At 42.6% G+C, this 20499-nt stretch overlaps 1 protein-coding gene across 1 annotated transcript; it reads left to right on the top strand.

Annotated features, from left to right (window-relative positions):
- Positions 1–301: 301 nt before the first annotated feature.
- Positions 302–18565, top strand: LOC307263074 (serine/threonine-protein kinase BRSK2-like; the record flags this gene model as incomplete). Its single annotated transcript, XM_080044112.1, has 20 exons — positions 302–389; positions 1378–1472; positions 3279–3364; positions 3645–3785; positions 4496–4612; positions 5177–5210; positions 5381–5449; positions 5958–6104; positions 9823–9854; positions 10186–10350; positions 11600–11697; positions 11868–12018; positions 12198–12258; positions 13884–14154; positions 15449–15497; positions 15995–16118; positions 16212–16313; positions 17075–17183; positions 17626–17715; positions 18342–18565. 20 exons carry the CDS (start codon positions 302–304, stop codon positions 18563–18565), a joined length of 2253 nt encoding a protein of 750 aa, XP_079900238.1.
- Positions 18566–20499: the final 1934 nt, after the last annotated feature.

The raw sequence follows: 20499 nt of genomic DNA, 5'->3' as shown, positions 1-20499 counted from the left end.
GAGTGGGAAACTGGGGCCGGTTCTTCTCACACCGAGCACAGCAGACCTGAGCGCATGACAAACAAGTGCATGGGAGTAGCCTGCAGGGCCCGGCTTTAGATCACGACCAAGTCCAACGTGTGCAGGCTATAGGCTATACCTCTCCTCTCCACGTCGCCGCACAGCCGCCTGTGATGTGCGTTACGGCATTACGCACGGAGCAGCAGCAGCAGCAGGGACCGACCGCTATCTTGATCTGCCTTATATAGGCTCTATATACATACATATATCAGGAAGAGAGTTGCATCTCGGTAGAGAAAAGATGAGCAGCAAGGAGCTGACGTCGGGCCAGTCCAACCAGTATGTGGGGCCTTACCGGCTGGAGAAGACCCTGGGGAAGGGGCAGACAGGTAGGAACCACCCAAATCTATAGGCTTACAGTGCCAAGTCTGTGAGGGGCACCAGCTGATTTCAGGAATTCAAAGTCAAATCTTCATTAGATGTGTGTTTTTTGTACTGGGAAAACATGGTTCAGTTAGCATATATTTGAATTGGTCATGGTATGGCTCACCCTCCGCTCAAGGCGTTCATTCAACATAATCTTAAATCATTCACCAGAGCACCTCCAAAAGGGGATTGAAAAAAATGACCATGCAAAAAAGTACTTTTGGCCAGTCAGCCTTTATCTATGCATCCTGTGTTTCTGTTTCTTGCTTTTGTCTTGTATTTTTGTAGTTTAAAAAAAATAAACATTCTTGGAAGCTATCAACCTGCCAAGGACTGCATATGAAAAAAATGTGCCTGTATGGCTAAATCTGGCACATTTACATAAGGGGACTCTGGTGCTGATGTTGATGAATGTGCGTTGTCCCTTTAAAATAAAGAAATAATAAATATTTTAAAAAATCCCTCGCAACAGTATGACATCCAGAGCTCATAGTTTAATCCCTTATTCCTCGTGTAAGTCTTTTAAATCCTCCGTGCCTTTATTCTGCTACAGCCTTCTTAAAGGATGGCCTCAAACGCATTACAGGATGTCACTCTTTGAATGTGTGTGGAGGGAGAAGACTTCACACAACACAAGGCCTCCTGACAATTGTCTCGCTCGTTCTTTTTTTTAACGACAAGCCGAGTTTGGTCAATGTTTGTGACAATGTCAGTAAAGCCTTTTTGAATTATTTATGACATCCCCTCCTTTACCGTTTTCACTCTGCATGATGATTTCTGACACTCAGACCCTGTTCTCTCTCTCTCTCTCTCTCTCTCTCTCTCTCTCTCTCTCTCTCTCTCTCTCTCTTATTATCTCACTCTATCTCTCTCTCTCTGTCTGTCTGTCTCTCTCTCTCTTACTCTCTCACTCCATCTCTCTCTCTGTGTCTCTCTCCCTCTGTCTCCCAGGACTGGTGAAGTTGGGCGTCCACTGTATAACGGGACAGAAGGTGGCCATAAAGATTGTCAACAGAGAGAAACTCTCCGAATCAGTTCTAATGAAGGTTACTTCATCTACTCTATATCCATCCGTCTGTCTGTCTGTCTGTCTGTCTCTCACTCCGTCTCTCTGTGGGCATGTATCAATTGTGCCTGGTGTAGTCACTGTGGCTGTCAGGTTGACGAGCTCAAATTGTGTAAGCTCTCCAACCTTGGGAAATATACGTAGCAACAGACATTGAGTCTTTCTTTCTTTGTTTTTGTGTCAAGAAAAGCCCATTGCAAACTCGGAGCTGTCGAGTGTGTGGGCACTGCTTCTGTATGCCAAACAATAGGGATGATTTCTTTCTGCTAATTAAGCCCTCTGATGAAAGCTATATGCAGCTGAAGCACGCTGGACTGAAATGAAAGGGCGAATAGCTTCATCGTGTTGGCGTTTCTAATGTGGCTGATTACTTGCAGCGTTGGGCTTTTAAGTTTCTCTTTTAAGGTCAAACTGGGAGAACTTTGGGCACAGGGAAGTTGAGTTATGGTGCCTTATGCTTTAGAACTTAAAAGCAGGTATCCCAGAGTCTTGATGACACATTTTGGATATAATGGAGCGAATGCTAGCGAGCCTTGTTATATGTAAGATCAGACATGTGTAGGAGGTCAAGCCCTTGGTACAGTATGGCTCAAACACAATACATTTGTGTGTTTTTGACCAGATTACTTTCTTTTGGCAGATGACAAATACAAGTGGGGAAATAAACCTCCTTTGCACTCAAGACTTAAACCTCCCATTCATCCCCTGCAAATGCCACTGGTTCCCTAGTCATCTGGTTGACACAGACAGTATTGCTTTGGAAGTTTGCCAGTTGCCCGGTCTGTGGGCTGACTTCCAGCAACGCAATAATGGGCTGCTCTTTGTTAGCTCTAGCTTGACACGTTTCTGAAAAAGTGAACAAAAAGTTAGCATTTTGTGGAAAAGTTGTTGTATTTGGAACGCCTTAGATTGTACAGGTGTACCTCATAAAGTGGCCATTGAATACAACAGATCATCACAATCTTTTCATCAAATGAAACACAGTCTCTCAAGCACAGATGTGTAGGCTACTCTGGGGCCTTGTAAATGAATGCAGATGGACCAAAAATGGCTTTAAATCAATATAACCTGGTCCCAATTGAGGGATTTATTCTAAACCTGTTTCAAACAATTCTGACCACCATGAAAGGCCTTCAATTCCCAATGATTGATGAAATGGTTCATACTATGGACAGCTGCTGGTGCTGAAAATAAATCTGATTAACTCACCACCCAAATACATGACAACACATACTGTAACAACTGATTCATTTTAAAGGATAGTTTGGGATATTTTCAAGCCAATCCTCGTACAACACTCAAATGCCCTCATGTAGGTTAAAGTGGTATTGGTAACCTTGTTTCCACTCCATTCTCATTTTTCATCCACACTTTTGTTAATGCAAAAAAGTCATAATATAGTTGAGCCCGGGTAAAGTTATAAGCAGGACTCGACATGCACTTGAGCTAGCAGAGGGTACATGGACAAGGTGTATTTTATGTTCATTTTTTATTTCCTCCATTTATACTGGATACTTTTAAAAATACACGTCATCAAGTAGAAAATAATTATTATCTTATTTTGCCCCACCACCCTGTCGACAACTGTAACCTCCTTTGTTACCACAACTTGTTTCCCGCCTTGCAAATGAACACTAAAGAATTTACAATAACATTTAATACCGTCTCTCCCTCTGCTCCACATTTCAACTAACTCTGCCTATACACCTGCTTCTCCCCCCCTCTCTCTCTCTCCCTCTCTGCCTTAACCTTTCCTACGCATCCCTCCCACCCTCTGTCTGTCCAGGTGGAGAGAGAAATAGCTATTCTTAAACTAATAGAGCACCCTCACGTTCTGAAGCTGCATGATGTCTATGAAAATAACAAATACCTGTGAGTATCTCTTTGTCTTTCTCCTTTTTCCGCTGACTTTTCTTTAAAAATATGTACAAAAAGACTGAGATTAAGAGCCACATGGCATGGACTATTCAGAGTGGTCTGAGTGTGCGTATGAGTATGTATGAAGAAGATACTGTACGGCCATGATTTGTTTGCATGAATTTAGATAGCAACTTGTTTCTGTTAACAAGGATCCTTCCCTTTCCTAAACCAATAATCCTCTCTCATTTATACTGTATATATATATTTACCTCTCTGTCCTTCTGTCTCCCAGGTACCTGGTGTTGGAGCATGTGTCTGGCGGAGAATTATTTGACTACCTGGTGAAGAAGGGCAGGCTGACCCCCAAAGAGGCCAGGAAATTTTTCAGACAAATCATCTCCGCCCTTGACTTCTGCCACAATCACTCAATATGGTCTGTGAGAGTTTATTGACTACTATTAATATAGCATTTTCTTTTGTATGTGTGTGTGTGCTCCATTTCCAGTTTTATCTCTTAACATGTTGATGCTATGTAACCGGTGTTGTGTCAAAGCGTTTCAAAGATTGAACATTGGAAAGCTGATTTTATTATATTTTTGTGATTGGATATCAACTTGACATTACATCAGAGTTTAATTCACCTGCAACCTCGTACCTCTGTGTTGGCCAATACAATTCTTTGATCCTTTTGAGCACACACACACACACACACACACACACACACACACACACACACACACACACACACACACACACACACCTGTTCCTATAACTTTAATTGAAAATGTGAGAATTTAATTATCCTTAAGCTGATTGTAGTTTCTGAAAAGCGGACATGTTTCACATCTGCCAAAATCCAAAACAGTATTTAACCTAGTTCGCCCTTAGCATCAGAATGGCTTTGTGTCCTAGAACACTACACTGTATTAAACAGTAGATATCCCATTAGGTATAAATGTTATCGTGTCACGAGAAGACCAAGCAAGCGCACGTATAATGACAGTTTAGCCATAGTGACAGCTTATGACCTGGAAAAAGACTAGCGTGCTTATATTGAGCGTGTGTGTTTGTGTGTGTGTGTGTGTGTGTGTGTGTGTGTGTGTGTGTGTGTGTGTGTGTGTGTGTGTGTGTGTGTGTGTCCAGTCATAGAGACCTCAAGCCGGAGAATCTTCTCCTGGATGAGAAGAATAACATCAGGATAGCAGACTTTGGCATGGCCTCGCTACAAGTCGGTGACAGCCTGTTGGAAACCAGCTGTGGGTGGGTACTGATGGCTTACTGTAAAGGTCACATATTATGCTCATTTTCAGGTTCAAAATTGTAATCTGGGGAACTATTTTCATGGTGTAAAGTCCAAAAAAACCTTTAAAACCAACTGCCAGTTAGATTCAGGGGTATACAAGGAGGAGTTGGGGGGTAGTTTATCACAGGTGGAGGTATAGTAGTTCTAAGTTAGGTTATGATAGGTTTACTCTACTGTATTGTACATTAACTTCAAAGACTAAATGTATGTTTCCTAATGTGCAAGTTGTTTAAGTGACAAATTTGGTGCACTTTCCAAGTATAATCTGACATAGTCTATGTGTCGGGAGGAAGGTGGATTTAGATATAAATTAGCAGCTTTTACCTGGATTCACCTATTCAGTCTGTTTCATGGCCCAAAGAGCAGGTGTTCTATGTACACTCAGACCGGAGTGTTTTTGTTTAGTTTTAGTTGTTTTTATATAAACCAGAACTCTATACACACACCAACCAAACACACTTTACCTGTGTATGTTTGTGTATGGCTCAATTACTTCATAATGTCCTCTCTTTTAATTATAGATCCCCACATTATGCTTGTCCAGAGGTCATAAGGGTAAGTTACATCCTTCAAAGTGTTTGTGTGTGTGTTTGTGTGTGTGTGTGTGTGTGTGTGTGTGTGTGTGTGTGTGTGTGTGTGTGTGTGTGTGTGTGTGTGTGTGTGTGTGTGTGTGTGCGCGTGCTTACATGTCTAATGCTACCATGTCCTTGCCTTTGTTTTATCAGGGGGAGAAGTACGATGGTCGCCGGGCAGATGTTTGGAGTTGTGGAGTCATCCTCTTTGCACTTCTTGTGGTAAGAAGATCCATCACCTATTCTGTTCTTTTTCTATCTTTTTTTTCTAGTATATTTTGTCATTTTATCTGTGCACTTTGATTACCAATATTAATTTCATGTAGCAATGATAATATATTGCACTCATACGCTGTGTTCTTTCGAAGCTGTGCATGAAAATATATAATGAATATATGTATATGAATTTTTGTTTTGCCCTTAAATAATTGTACGGATAAAACTAACAACATAAAATGTGTTAAATTAGTGTGCTTTAGAGGTGCTGGTATGTGGATTTTAACAGAGCAGGGATTTAGCTGTTTTGCCCTTTTTTCAGTCTCAATGCTATGCTAAGCTAATCAGCCGCTCCTGGTAGAAAATGTGAATACTTTTATCACCCACAAACCCACAGACAGACGGTTAAGTGGTTCTACCTGCATACATACGAGTGATAGTATTTGTATCTATCTTTTTAATCCTCTTCTATCATTTCTGCTTCATCATTCCATCTTCTTCCATTCCTTCCCAGGGTGCCTTGCCCTTCGACCATGATAACCTGCGGCAGCTTCTGGAGAAAGTGAAGAGCGGGGTGTTCCACATGCCCCACTTTATACCTCCTGACTGCCAGGGTCTGCTCAAAGGAATGATAGAAGTCAACGCCGACAAGAGGCTCACGGTGAGGAGGGGAGGGGAGGGGACATTCTGGGCTTATACACATGGAGATGAAGAAGACATCTTGGCACATGTTCAAAAACAGCTGACCTACTACTTTAATTTGAAAATGTAGCCGTATCCCAGCTGAAACATCCTTTTGTAACCAAAGAGCGAGGGTTCTCTCTGGACAAATGCTCCATCATGGAATTCAATTATTATGTAATGTAATGTAACTTTATTTAAACAGGGACAATGTAGAAAAGAAACATTAACCTTGTTTAAAGCAAGGAGAGATGCATTGTACCAGGTTTTAGCAAACTGCTCTTTTCCACCTGTAGAATTATAGAAGCTTTTTACGAAAGCATATGAGACCCATCTCTACAAATACAATTTATAGCGTCAATATATTTGCTCAGAATTTATGAGATTTATGTAATTTTGAGTCTACAATCTCAAAAGACATTGGAATAATCTATCGAATTTAAAGTCCACCAAGAATTTGAGGGTTTTTGTCTTAGGGAGACTTGAATATCAGAAACTGTAAACATGACTAAGCGAGTCAAAAAGTTTATTTACTGATGGCATGATGTTGCTATTGGTGAACATCACAGAGACGACCCAACCAGCAATTGACCATTTGCTAAACCCCTTCAGTTAACAGCTATTGTCCAATCTTAGCTTAGCAACTAGCAAGTCTGTCAAGCTTTGGATGTCTCCAAAGCTTGAAGCTGTGTCCTTAAGGCTATACAAAACAGCGCACATGTAATTAAATCTACTTAACCATGTTTTTCTGCTATTATAGCTGCAAACATTAGCATGACAGTAGTTAGCTTATGGTGTTTGGGAGATAAAGGAAGAATACAGACTTTCTGCCCTATATAGTCTGTTGTTCTTCCTCAGTGCCACAGAGTTCTTGTTTAAAACAGGAGTTAGCTCAAAGCGAGTCGTCTGTGAAAATGTTTTCATCCGACTCATGGCACGAGTGTTAACTTAATTTGCTAGGTAGCAACATCTAATCAAATCTGTCGGCGATTACTATCAATTCATCCAGCGAAATGTTTGGTTGCAGAAATAAGAAGCCCCACTTTTGACTGCCTCCGTTTAGAACAAAGGACGTGCTTCCAAAAAAAAATTACTTGGCATATTTCATCACTAAAATCTGCCTCGGCTATCATTCTAAGCAACGTTTGCATGGTGAGCTTGACGGGAAATTTCCGAAGCACTGATAGCACGAACCAGGCATTTGGGGGGTGCTCAGGCAAGGAAAGAAAAGAAAAGACCCAGCTCCAGGCTTTGCTTCAAGATGTGACAAAAATCGATCCTGACGCAAGACCTTATCCAGAGAGGAAGATGGTCATGAGGAGGAAGGTGTGAAGACCAGAGCAGAGGGATGAATCTTAAAGCCCCTCCACAAAATCCTTCTACTATGTCATTTGGAGAATTGTTTGCGTGATAGTAAGCATCTGAAAAGAGTTTAGGCATATTTATCAAATCCATTTTAGTTTGATAAACTTAGACAGATATTCGGCTTAGATGAGGCGGGCTATGTTTGGTTCCTTATGCAACAATAAACACAGTATTTTGAACCAATCACAGCAGTTCTCTGCCCGAACGTTCTATAAAAACAATGACTGTTGCTACGGAGACCATTTGATACGGCCACGCCCACACAGTCCTTTCAAACAGTCTAGACAGTAGAAAAGCTGTTTTTTTTTTAACATTTATTATTACTTTATATTCAATCAGATTTTTTGCAAAAGTTTATTGAGACACGGATATCATGTAGCCTATTGATTTTTGCTATTTTAGAGTATAACATTTTTCCAGAGGCTCTCTATCTTTTCACCTAAATGCCAGTGTTCCCCCTCCTGAAAAGACTTGAAAAGAGTCTGAGAGGGCATGTGAATGAATAAATAAGTGAGGGAGGGAGTGGACAGCCAAGAGAAAATTTCCACTGGAACCAGGTTATAAAGAGAATCTGGGAGAATGCAAGCAGGCATGTGGGGTGGAAATAAATTCACGCTTAAGAGGCAGAAAAACTGACACACACAATTGTGATAATGTGGGCCTCAGGACGCTGTGAACTAAAGACACAGGGAGAACAGATAAGTCAGGCCAGTTAGTCGTTAAGCTACAACGGAGCAGATTTAATCAAAGTTGTGGGTTTGTTGATTAATGGAGCCTGAAACCAGGTCAGTGTCTCTCTCTCTCTCTCTCTCTCTCTCTCTCTCTCTCTCTCTCTCTCTCTCTCTCTCTCTCTCTCTCTCCCTCTGTCTGTCTGCTGGTATCCACCATGGAAATCCAATAAAGACTAGTCACATTACAGCTCTGAAGTATATCATGATATAGCAAGCAGAACATTAGCAAATTAACTCACATGTCTGCAATTTTGTCCCCTTTTCAACACATTCAATATCAGGCAGGAAGTGTGTCCTTTTTGCTGCATAGGCTATTCATTTATACGCAAGTTAGCAAAGCCTACTGCATGCAGCTGCGTGTTAGCATCCTCTCTTCAGACATACAAATACAAAATCACAGCAGGCCCCGCTTTTGACTTGTTTTTTTACATGCTTGCAGAACTGCAGCTGCTCCATTTATTCAAGCCAAAGAGATACTGTGCAGTTATTGATGCGGCTGCTGCCACGCTGTCCTAATGCAGAGAGGGGACTGGTACAGAGTGTAGCCTAACTGGGATTTAGAGACTGCGGGAAAACTTTTCCTGGGCTCATTGAAGTAGAAAGGTGATTCTGCAGCCACTCTGTGCTTGAGCTAAATGCTAACCTCAGTGCAATAACATGATCACACTCCGATGTTCAGCAGATAGACCACGTTTTTAAATAGCATACGTTTACCTTCAAATATACTAACTTAAAGCAGCTGCCCTTAAAAAATATGGACTCTAGCATGCTTTATGAAATTGGGACATACTCTGACTTGAACTTGACCCTCTTGCTTATTGATGCGTTGCATCTCTGGTTGTTCTCTCTCAGTGGCTCAGTCAATGTGATGTAACTTCCACTGCACAGAGGATTGTGGTTCAGAACAGCCAAAGAAGCATGCTGGTTTGCATACTGCAAAATGTGAATGTATGTAGTAGGACATCCGGGTATTTTTGGGCATATTGCATTTGACTTCCCATGTAGGACTTCCTAATAGTTTTCCTGCATGCTAAATTGCAGGGAAGTATGCAATTTGGGAGGCAGCAGGAGTCAAGTTTACTCTCTTATTTTTATTGTGTAAGAAAGAATGCTACCATTGGCTAATAAGAATTTAACACAGAGCACATTTTAGGCTGATGGGATTATCATTAGTTGTGCAGGTATTATGTCATGAAACAAAGCTGATGGCGCTAGATGATAAGTCATTAAAGTTCCCCCCAGGGGTTACAATGTTTGCACCATTTTTCACAACCAATCTTTTCAATGATTGTCGAAATATTTAAATCCGCACCCAAGTGATGGACCAAAATCCTAGTTTGCAGCACCGCTCATAAAAAATATCATTAGAATACTCTGAGACAGGCTGATTTCTAAAACACATTTTTGTTATCACATAAAAAAGCTTTTTATATTAGCACAGGAATGCATCTGCACTGCTGTCACGGTAGCTTTAAACTTACATAAGTAAAAGTATTGATATGAGACCATTTTATTTTTACACAGAACCCATTGTTAAGTTGGGTAACAGATGCTTGATTTGACAAATGCTTCAATATTGTCTCTTTTTTTTGTTGATTACAGCTAGAAGCAATACAGAAACACGCTTGGTACCAGTAAGTACATTCATTTTTGTTACTTACTTTCTTTCTTTCTTCCCTCTTTCTTCCCCGTTCTCTTATCCGCTCAACCTTAGCCTTACCCTTATGAACGAATACCGTGATCTATTTTCAGTCAACCTCAGGCACGAAAGTAAAAACCTCAACCCTGATTTTGTTGGAAAAATCATGTCGTCACACTGTGAAAAGTTCTCTCTCAACATAATTCTGTGTAATGTTGGACCATATTGTCTGGCTGCCAGGCTGGCTGTAACGATGGAGAAAATTATAACAATTCTGTTTGCACATCTCAACTCTTAACTAACGTACCCTGGCTCTCTCCCATCAGGAGTGGTCGTAACGAGCCTTGCCCAGAGCAGCCGGCCCCTCGCCGGGTGTGTGTGAAGAGAATCGTGTCCTTGACAGACCTGGACCCTGACGTCCTGGAAAGCATGTACTCCTTAGGGTGCTTCAGAGACCGGGTCAAACTAACACAGGACCTTACAAGTGAGGAGTGAGTAAATATAACTCACTTTGAATGAATGCCCCATATGTGGATGTAAACATCATGATAAATATTACCATACTAATGAAATACATCAAAACATGTGGTTGGGTCTCCAGTGCACCTGCTGAACATATGTAATCCATAAAGGAGTAGAACTGGCTTGCCAGGTCTCTGAGAGGCCTGCGTGCCATTTGCAGGTGTGCTTCAGTGCATGCTGACAAAACAAATGGCATTTTTTTTCTCTTTCTTTCTCTCACTGTGGCGGGTCATTTTTCGCACATCATTAAGCTGCCTGGCCAGGCTGGAACAAGAGCAGCAATATCTTCTTGTATCTCTCTCATCCCCCAAACCTTTGTGTCTCTCTTCGTATTCTCTTCTAAACTAATACAGCTTCTCATAAACAAAGCGATGTAACAGTGCAGTTCTCTTCAACAAGTCAAGCCAACAGACATGAGGCATTCACATTAAAGCTAGACTTTTAAACATTTTATATTAACAGTGGATCAAATTACTGTGCTATGACAGTGTGTTGCCCTGCCCCCATGTGGCCAAATAATCTATTAAAGCAATTTCCAATTGTGCTGCAACTTTAGTGATCCTCAACAACATTATTATGCGAATAGATACTTTGCTAAATTAGCTTGTGGGCTAATTAGCTAGTTAACAAAAATGTCAACCGAGCTAAACTTTTAAACTAAGAAGTACTACTCTTTGGGAAATGAAATTCTTTCACTTAGTTACTTTACATGACAAACTCATAGGCCCGAAACATATGCATGCCCACACACGACCTATAGACAGGCATGAGTCGTTCTAGAGAGATGGCATAGTGATCAAGCTGCAACTTGATCAAGCTGCAACATAGTCAGACTATAGTTTGGGGTTTGGTGTCTTGCACAAAGGGCACCTTGGCAGTGCCCAGGATGTTAGGTGGCACCTCCCTCCCTAGCCAACAGTCCAAACTGTATCAGCTGGTCCATGCTGGACATGAACCATCAGGCCTTAATGTTAAGTGTGGCATTCATTCTATACAGGAACATTTGATCAAATATTGCTTACTAATTGACCTGACTGACTGAGCATCAGTTAAAGTTATTTTCCATTACTTAGACATGAACCTCCAGGATGGTGCCAGCCGTAGTTAGGAGGAGACTTGTAATAACCCTGACAAGTCTCAGTCCTTTCCTGTGTTTTGCAATCTGTCTGCCTCCTCTACTCGCTCTGACCTTCGGTTACCGTGTCTGGGTTTGTGCAGGGAGAACCAGGAGAAGATGATATACTACCTCCTGTTGGACAGAAAGGAGCGATACCCCAGCTGTGAAGACGAGGATCTGCCACCCAGAAACGACTCGGGTGAGAACACTTGCCCTTCACCCCGTGTACTGTCTAACCAAGAGCAAGCTCAACAAAAGCTTGTTTATGAAAGAAAATGTTATTCTTGGCTTCTACCACTTACAAATCTTCCTAAAAGAGACCTTTTAAAAGATGCGAGAATGTAAGTTTTACATTTTTTATCCTCCAAGACCCACCCAGGAAGCGCGTGGACTCCCCTATGCTGACGCGTCACGGACGGTGTCGCCCGGAGAGGAAGAGCCTGGAGGTCCTCTGTGTCACAGAACAGGGGTCTCCCACCCCACCTCGCAGGGCTCTTGACACTAACGCACACAGCCAGAGGTACGAACCAGCACTGACAAACTATGACATATTTTTTTTTAAAGTAAAGGACATTTTGGAAATAAGCCAAGTTAATATCAACATCTTTAAAAAAATTCTAAGATACAGATTTAAATCATACATTTATTTTTGATTGTTGCACAAGATGACTCTCGTTGTTCTGTTGCTGTCTTCAATAGGTCTCGTTCAGTCAGTGGAGCGTCCTCGTGTCTGTCCTCCAGTCCCCTCAGCAGTCCCAGGGTAAGAACTTCACACCATCACAGTGACACAATGGGGTTTGACCTGCTGTTTTTAGACACACATTTTGTCTTTTAAGTCTTCAAAGTCAATTCAATGTGTATATTGTCTAGTTGAGTGATGGCGCTGGTGAGATTAAGGGTATTGGAACAGTCAGACGGCTGCATTAATGTGCGCAGTTTGCCCAGTTCACTCATTAAAATGACATCAAATATTGAACTCTGCAGCAACAGGGTGGGAAGTATTTTATATATACAGTATAGTACTACTGTTCTATATGGTGATTTGTTGGAATTCAGTTTCACAGATCATGTGTCTGATCAAAGGGGAACACCCTATCTTCATACCCAGCTATAGATTACAAGCAGTTAAAGGTGGAGTCAGTGATTCTGGAAAATGCTTGTTGTCAAAATCACTTGTTGTCAAAATGAGTGAATATCTCCGCACAATCCACCCCCTGTCCATACTGTGTGCTTTGTACCGTTTACAGAGCATAGGCTGTGTATTAACACCAGCTCTTTTTTCAGCGCACACACATAGTATAGAGAGGTTGCAGATTGGGAGAAGATATTCACTGGTTTTGACTACAGGGGATTTTGACAACAAGCGTTCTCTTGAATCGCTGACTCCACCTTAAAGGTATAGCTTGACATTTTGATGAAATACACTTTCTCCTTTTGGTTTGCCAAGAGTTAGATGAGAAGATCGATAACACTCTCTTGAAACTATATATTTGTGACCAGTTTTTAAACGTCTGTATCTTCAGTAGGGAGGAGTGGGTGCCAAAAAGTGGGGAAGTCAGGTAGCACTGAGAAGCTCTCTGCAGTGTTGTAGACTAAAAACAGTGTATCAGAAAGTTGCCTTATCTGTCTCTCCAGTCTTTTTCTATCGAGATGACATTATATATTGGCCCTAATAAGCGCAAATCCAAATTTTCTGTATGATGTTATAATCCCTGATAACTCTTTCTCAGACTCCCTGCTAGCCGTGTCTCTCCATCATACTGTCACATCATCAGTCATACACATTCCCATTTCATTTCTGCTTCATAAAAAAGTCTCTGTGCACATTCTGATGTGGACAAAAATGGGACTGAAAGACACTCATAACTGTACCCAAGAGTGGAGATCACCAACTCTATCATCCATGTAGTGCCTTGTTGAATTTTTTTTTCCATGAACCATAATTCACGACCATTGCTTTCTCTCTCATCTGTCCATCCCTATTCCCCCTCTCTCTCTCTCTGTCTGTCTGTCCATCAGAGCCCAGTCTTCACTTTCAGCCAATCAGAAGTCACCCCATCCTCCACCTCCACTACCTCCTCCAAAGAGCCCAAACCGGGAACTGCCGGCAGCAGCAGCACCACCTGTCGGCCCACGCGCCCGCTGCCTGACACAAAAACCCAAACCCTGCCCTCCAAGGGCCCCGCCGACCGGCCCCAGCTCCACTCCATGAAGTCCCTGCCCCTCGGGACCCCACGCTCCCCTTCCCCGTCCCCCTCCCCGCTCCTCTCCCCCATCCCGCGCTTCTTCAACTTCCCATCTCCGTCCGTCTTCAGGTCCAAGAACGTCCACGGCGCGTCCTCCCCCTCTAACTCCTCTACCACCCCTCCCCCCACTGTGTCGCAGGTCACGCCGCAGGGCTCCCCGCTGCCCACCCCGCTGGGCACGCCCGTGCACCAGATCCAGCACCCGTCCCCTCCCTCCTCCTCCTCCTCGTCCTCCTCCTCCAGAGCGGACGGAGGGGGAGGGGGGGCCTCTCTCTCTCTGACCCCGCCCTCCAGCCCGGGAGGCAGCGGTGGTATGGCCGCCTCCAGCTCCGCCCACTGGAGAACCAGGCTCAACTCCTTCAAAAACAACCTCCTGGGCTCGCCGCGCTTCCACCGACGCAAACTGCAAGGTAAGCAAATAGTTTCAGCGAACACAAAGTTATTCCTGTAATCACCATATCTCATGAAAATGGGATTTTTTCTTCAAACTCTGCACAAACGCCCACTCTAGTTAAAGGGGGAACTTATCTGGTTTTGGAGGTTATAGGTCACAGGTCAAGGTCACTGGGACCTCATGAATGTAAAGCTCAAGGACGCTTTGAGTATCAACTGATTACATTTTGGAAGTCAAAGGTTAAAGTCACGGTGACCTTGCATATTGTGAGCGCAATAGCTCATGAACCCTTTGAACTTCTTCAACGTTTTCCCAATTGTTGCTGCATCCTCACATATTGTGAAGTCGCTGTGACCTATACCATTACCTTCTTTAAAGCATTGCATACCACCTCTGTACTTTCACCTTTCGGCAATTGTTGGTATTTATTAATTGTATTGCATATAGCCACCAGGCGATATTTCAGGTTGGGGAGTCGTTCCTCAGCCAAGTCGAGGGTTTAAGGACATAGAGTGTTGTATTGGGGGTTTAATTTGAAGACGCTTTAATCGATATGGGGGCGACTGTGGCTCAGGTGGTTAAGCGGGTTGGCCAACGATCCAAGGGTTGGCGGTTCGATCCCCGCCCGGCCACCTGTGTCATGGTTGTTGTGTCCTTGGGCAAGACACTTCACCCACCTTGCCTTGTGTGAATGTGTATGACTGCTGTATGTTTGAGGTGGTGGTTGGAGGGGCCGTTGGCGCTGAATGGCAGCCACACTTCCGTCAGTCTGCCTCAGGGCAGCTGTGGCTACTCTCGTAGTTTACCACCACCGGTATGACTGTGTGTGAACGAATTGAACCAGGAACCCTGTAAAGCGTCTTTGAGTGCCTAGGCAATAAAGCGCTATATAAAACCTATCAATTATTATTATTATTATTATTGCTGTACAGATTGTAAAGCCCACTGAGGGAAATGGCTATTTGTAATATTGGACTATACTGTATAAGTAGAAATGATTTGATTTTTTCCACTGTGTGGAGATAGTAAATCATTAAAAACCAACCAACCACCAATTAGAATGTGAAGCTCTGCCATTTTTTGTTTAGTAGTTTAAACAATCAGACAGTCCCTTCTCTGATATATAATCTATTATTACCAGGAAACTACCACATGCCCCAGTCTGTAGCCTGAGGCTGTGATGATGTGTAATGTAATAATTACAGCAATTGAATTAGGGCCTGTCATCGGGATTCACTGCTCTTTTCCTTTTTTTCTTAATCTCTCCTCTCCCTCTCCCTTTCTCTCTCTGTCTCTTTTCTTTTCTTTAGTTCCCACATCAGAGGACATGTCCAGTTTGACTCCAGAGTCCAGTCCAGAGTAAGTCCACTGTCTCTCAGTTTGCCATACCTTATTTTCCTTGTGCATTTACACAATTTGAACAGTTTGATGTATTCATTGAGAAAACAGTCTCATCACAAGGGCCATTAGCTGTTCTGGAGCGTGAGTGCTTTCAAGCTCATTAATAGAGATTTTTGTGTCAACTACTGTTTCCAGGGTCATGAAAGAGATTCCGATTTCAATTTGATACCTTGTGTTCAGAACATTTCTCGATGCACGGGAAGTCGCACTGGAAACATTTGGAATGTTCTGTGGACATTTGGAAATCGGCAGAACTGTCCCTTTTCTTTAAAACTAAAAGTTTAATTTGAAGACGCTTTAATCGATATGTTTGTATTCACAATGGATCACATTACAGGCTATTCGAAATGAATACATTGACGCAAAATACCTTTGCTATGCTAGGTGATTTTTACTTGCTATGTGTGAATTCTGTTAATGGAACTAATCTGTCACAAACGATGGTGTACCTGTAGACTGGCTAAGAGGTCGTGGTTCGGGAACTTCATCAGCCTGGAGAAAGAGGAGCAGATCTTTGTCATGATTCAAGACAAGCCGCTCAGCTCCATCAAAGCGGACATCGTCCATGCCTTCCTCTCCGTGAGTACCACCCACTTTAGCTAAGCCTAGCTTTATGATAGCATCTGGCACGGATTTTTACTGAGTTTAACTCTTTTCTCTTTGACTCTCCAGATCCCTTCCCTCAGCCACAGTGTGGTGTCACAGAACAGTTTCCGGGCAGAGTACAAGTCTTCCGGCGGACCCTCTGTCTTCCAGAAGCCTGTCAAGTTCCAAGTACTATTACATTTTTAACTTCTTCAGCCCTACGGACCCAACACTTGATCTTTAAAAAAATGCACGTTGGCTGGCCATGCACGATTTCTAAGGCACAGAAGATTATTTCATACATAGACTTCGGGGGGATAAGGGGATATGTCCCTCTCAATATTTAGAAGAGGTTCATTTGTCCCCCTCCAAAAAAAAATCAAAGACAAAAGAGGCATAAAAACGAACAGTTCATGCGGTGGAAACATATATATATATATATATATATATATATATATATATATATATACAGTATATATTCTTCTTACCTATAACTGTGTATATTTACCAACGATTCCAGAAACCCCTTCAGTGGACCGTACCATCTTAACCTTACTGACCTCTCAAATTGGGGCCCCATACGAAATTACTTCCTTTACTTAAATAAAGACGTTTCCACCATATATTAATGCAGAAAAGGCAGAAAAAAATTGTGCATATTAATTCACCAAAAATGCAAGAAATTGAGTGTTTGACGCTCAAATTTTTCTGGGGGAGAATCCCCAGAGCCTAGCTTAATGTGTGTCCCCCCCCCTCAATTTTCTAGACAAAGGAACAAGTCAAGCAGAATTAATGGTTTAGGTTTCAGTGTGTGGTCTCTTTATGTTCTTGTTGTTTGGTATCTGTTTGATGTTTTGCATTCCAGGTTACAATCATTGGGATTTGTGTGTGTGCAAACCTCTTTAATTCAACAGTCTCGCTCCTGAACTTGGATGTTTTTTCTCCTTCAGGTGGACATTGCTTTCTCCGAGGGGGAGAGGGAGCGAGAGAGGGAACGAGCAGAGAGGGAAGGAAGGAGACAGATGGGCATCTACAGCGTCACCTTCACTCTAATAACAGGTTTGGATTGGGAAGATACCCAGAGAGCAACAGAAAGCTTAAGATACAAAACCCAATCACTGTTAAACTATATGTCTCATATGTCTAATAATTTGGCCAAACAGCAAATATTTAATGGCCCATACCCAAGAAGAAATTTGACAATCCAAAAACGGCTATATTCAGCATGTTCATATTAATAATTCATGAGTATTTGTATGTTAAAGGCTTTGCTTATCACTCACTATAATTCTAATAAGCATTTTTAAGCTCATTGTTTAGCCAACTGCTTTACAAAATGGCAACTAAATATTTTAAGATTCTGGACTATATGGAAAATGAGGCTTACAGACTCTGGTCTTCATATTTGTGATCATTATCCTTTGGGCTCAGTTTTCAATATTGTAAATTGGAGTTTAGACTCTTTTGAAATTGGTAATGAGTCGATCCTCTCTCCTCTCAGGTCCCAGTCGCAGGTTCAAGAGAGTGGTGGAAAGCATTCAGGCTCAGCTGCTGAGCACTCACGATCAGCCTTCTGTGCAGGCACTGGCTGGTAAGCCACACACGCACACACACACACACACACACACACACACACACACACACACACACACACACACACACACACACACACACACACACACACACACACACACACACACACACACACAGCTCTAACCCCCATATATTTATCCTGCTGAGTCGTTCACTCCTATAGGCATTTGTTTACTCATTTTTATTGACACCTATGTCTATAGTGAGCGGGATGCTGCTGAAATGTTTGCAGGACTATACAGTACTTGTGAAGACATATATTGACATAATGCATTCCCTACTAGACCCTTACCCCAACCCTAACCATCAAAAGTAATTGCCTAACCCTAACCCTTACACTAACCCGAAAGCTAAACTAATTATAACCTGAAAGCTAGTATCAACCAACAAGCAGCCATTTAAAGGCCTGTCCCAAAGTGAGAACAGGCCAAAATGTCCCCACTTTACAAAAAATGCCTCACTTTTAATGCCTAAAACTCAAATTGGTTCTCACAAGTACAAACACACACACACACACACACACACACACACACACACACACACACACACGCACACACACTACAGGTTCCAGATGCTTAGTTTGTTTCACGTCTTTCTTCCCCCATTTTACCCCATGCCCCTCAGATGAGAAGAACGGGCAGCTCTCGCGGCAGCCAAGCACTCCCACTCATCAGAACTCCAGGCGTTCCGAAAGCGGGTCGGAGCGGGTAGAGAAGGAGCGTGCGGCAGAGGCCATGAACGGAAGCGGGAGCAGCAGCAGCAGCGGGACCGCCTTACAAAGGCATGGGTCGGGGAAGGACAAGACCAGACTCCTCTCGTCGTCCAACGGGACACAGTCTCATCCATGAAAAGAATGTTGTGGAAGAGGGGCGAGGTTCCTCTGCCTGGCCTTTTTTTCTCTTCCTTCCCTCGATCCTACCCACGTTCTTTCCTTCCCTATTTCCTTACTTCCTGCCTTGCTTCCTACCGTTATTCCAAAGCAATGGGATGGAGGAGGGGGAAGTTTTTTTCCCCCTCAAAGCTGACCTAGGGAAATGACGGAGAATCGCCCCTCAAGTGGCTGATTTTAGCAGAAATGTATACTTGTTGGGGTGACGCCGGAGCTAGGTCGAACTGATCTCTAGTCAGCTTCACCCCAGAGGGACAAGACAGAAGGCAGGACGTCCAAAAAGTCCCTCCTTACCAGAGAAATACAGGAAATAGCTCATAGCCACGGATAACACATCATTCACCTGTTGTGAAGAGAAAGCAAGAAAGCACATGACCTTCCCACCGACCAATCACACGCAACACATGGTTCAAGTCCGACAGGAGACCTTCCAGGCAGTCAGTCAAATGGCGCAGGAAGTCACTGGCCAACAACGGAGCCCCTTCAGTTCTTCTGTTTTATCGTTTTCTGATCAGCCAACTGTCACCTGATGAGTCACGTGACAGGAAACCCGCTCTCCTTTCTTCCCCCCATTCTCTATTGAAGACCGATGTGTGCGAGAGAAGAGGAAAATGTGCAAAGAAATGACGAAGAAGGGATCTTTAGCCCTACAGCTCGGCTAATGTCAAAACGAGACAGACAAGACGCATCTTTTCTTTGAGTGTACGGGCAGCGTACAGTCCCACAATTATTTCCGAATTACACTGACAAAGCTATGATACCGTATTGCCTTTAACGGAGGAGAAAGAAAGTGGATAGCTAGTTAACACCACAGTTCGAATGTCTCCCCAATAGAAAAAAACTCCCAACTGGAAGAGAATAGAATAGATGGAGCAACACAGAGGATAGCTAGCAACAGGTACCTATTTGGTAGCAAAGGAAGGACAAGGCAGAAACTGGTAGCCAGAAAAAAAGCTAACGTAGAGATGAAAATGAAAGTCAGTTTGGTTAAACAGTAAATGTCGATTTGTTTCCCTCCTAGTCTATCTAAAAACAGCACATGCATTGAAAGAGTAGTAGTTTTTCCACCCATACATACTGGCTGTGAATACCTTCCTAATGCAGCTTCTCTGTGAAAGATGGTGGACAAAATCCAAATTTAATGCAATCTGATATTTTGCAGAACCTAATAGAAGGCTTTCGCAGGATGAGTTAGCCTTACATTTGCTATTACCTCTACCATGAGAAGCAGTTGTCCAATAATAGCTTAGCAACCATAGCTAGGCATGGGCAGGACTTTAAAACTTTGGATTTTTCAACATGCTAAAACTCTTTACTTTTAACACAATACCATGTAGGAACCAAATGCATACTTAATATCCACCTTTCAAAAGGTTTTCATTTGAAAATTGACTAACCAACTCATGGAGCTAGTTAACATTAGCTTAGTTTACAACCTGTGACAGTCAATTGACAGTTGCCAGCTAAAAAATACAAAGCCCACTTTTTTCTACCTCTGTCTGGAATCAAGGACTCACTGTCACAAAAATGACTTAGAGTTCGGAGTGGTAAATCTGCCATAATTGCCAATGTAATTTGCATAATAGGCTTATGCTACGTGTTAGCGCTTAATACTTCATATAGTACAGGTGCCTGAGAACCAAACAAACATGGATGCCTAATGTCAGCCAAAGTTCATTGTTCTTTATTATCAATCCAAAAATTAAATACAGCAAATAGCTGCTTTTAAATGAGCTTAATATATAGTATTAGCATTATTGATAATGGTTGATTTAATCAAGAAAAGCTACAACTGCCAGTAACTGTTGCTTCACGGCCATGTTACTAGCAGTCTGTTGACATTATAGGAAGGGTTCACTTCACAGCACATATGGCGAGATGGAATGATACAGT

The sequence above is a fragment of the Ammodytes marinus genome, assembly GCF_949987685.1.
Source record: "Ammodytes marinus genome assembly, chromosome: 16".
Taxonomy (NCBI): domain Eukaryota; kingdom Metazoa; phylum Chordata; class Actinopteri; order Uranoscopiformes; family Ammodytidae; genus Ammodytes; species Ammodytes marinus.
Note: the sequence above shows the minus strand (reverse complement) of the source record. Positions and strands in the feature narration are given on the sequence as shown.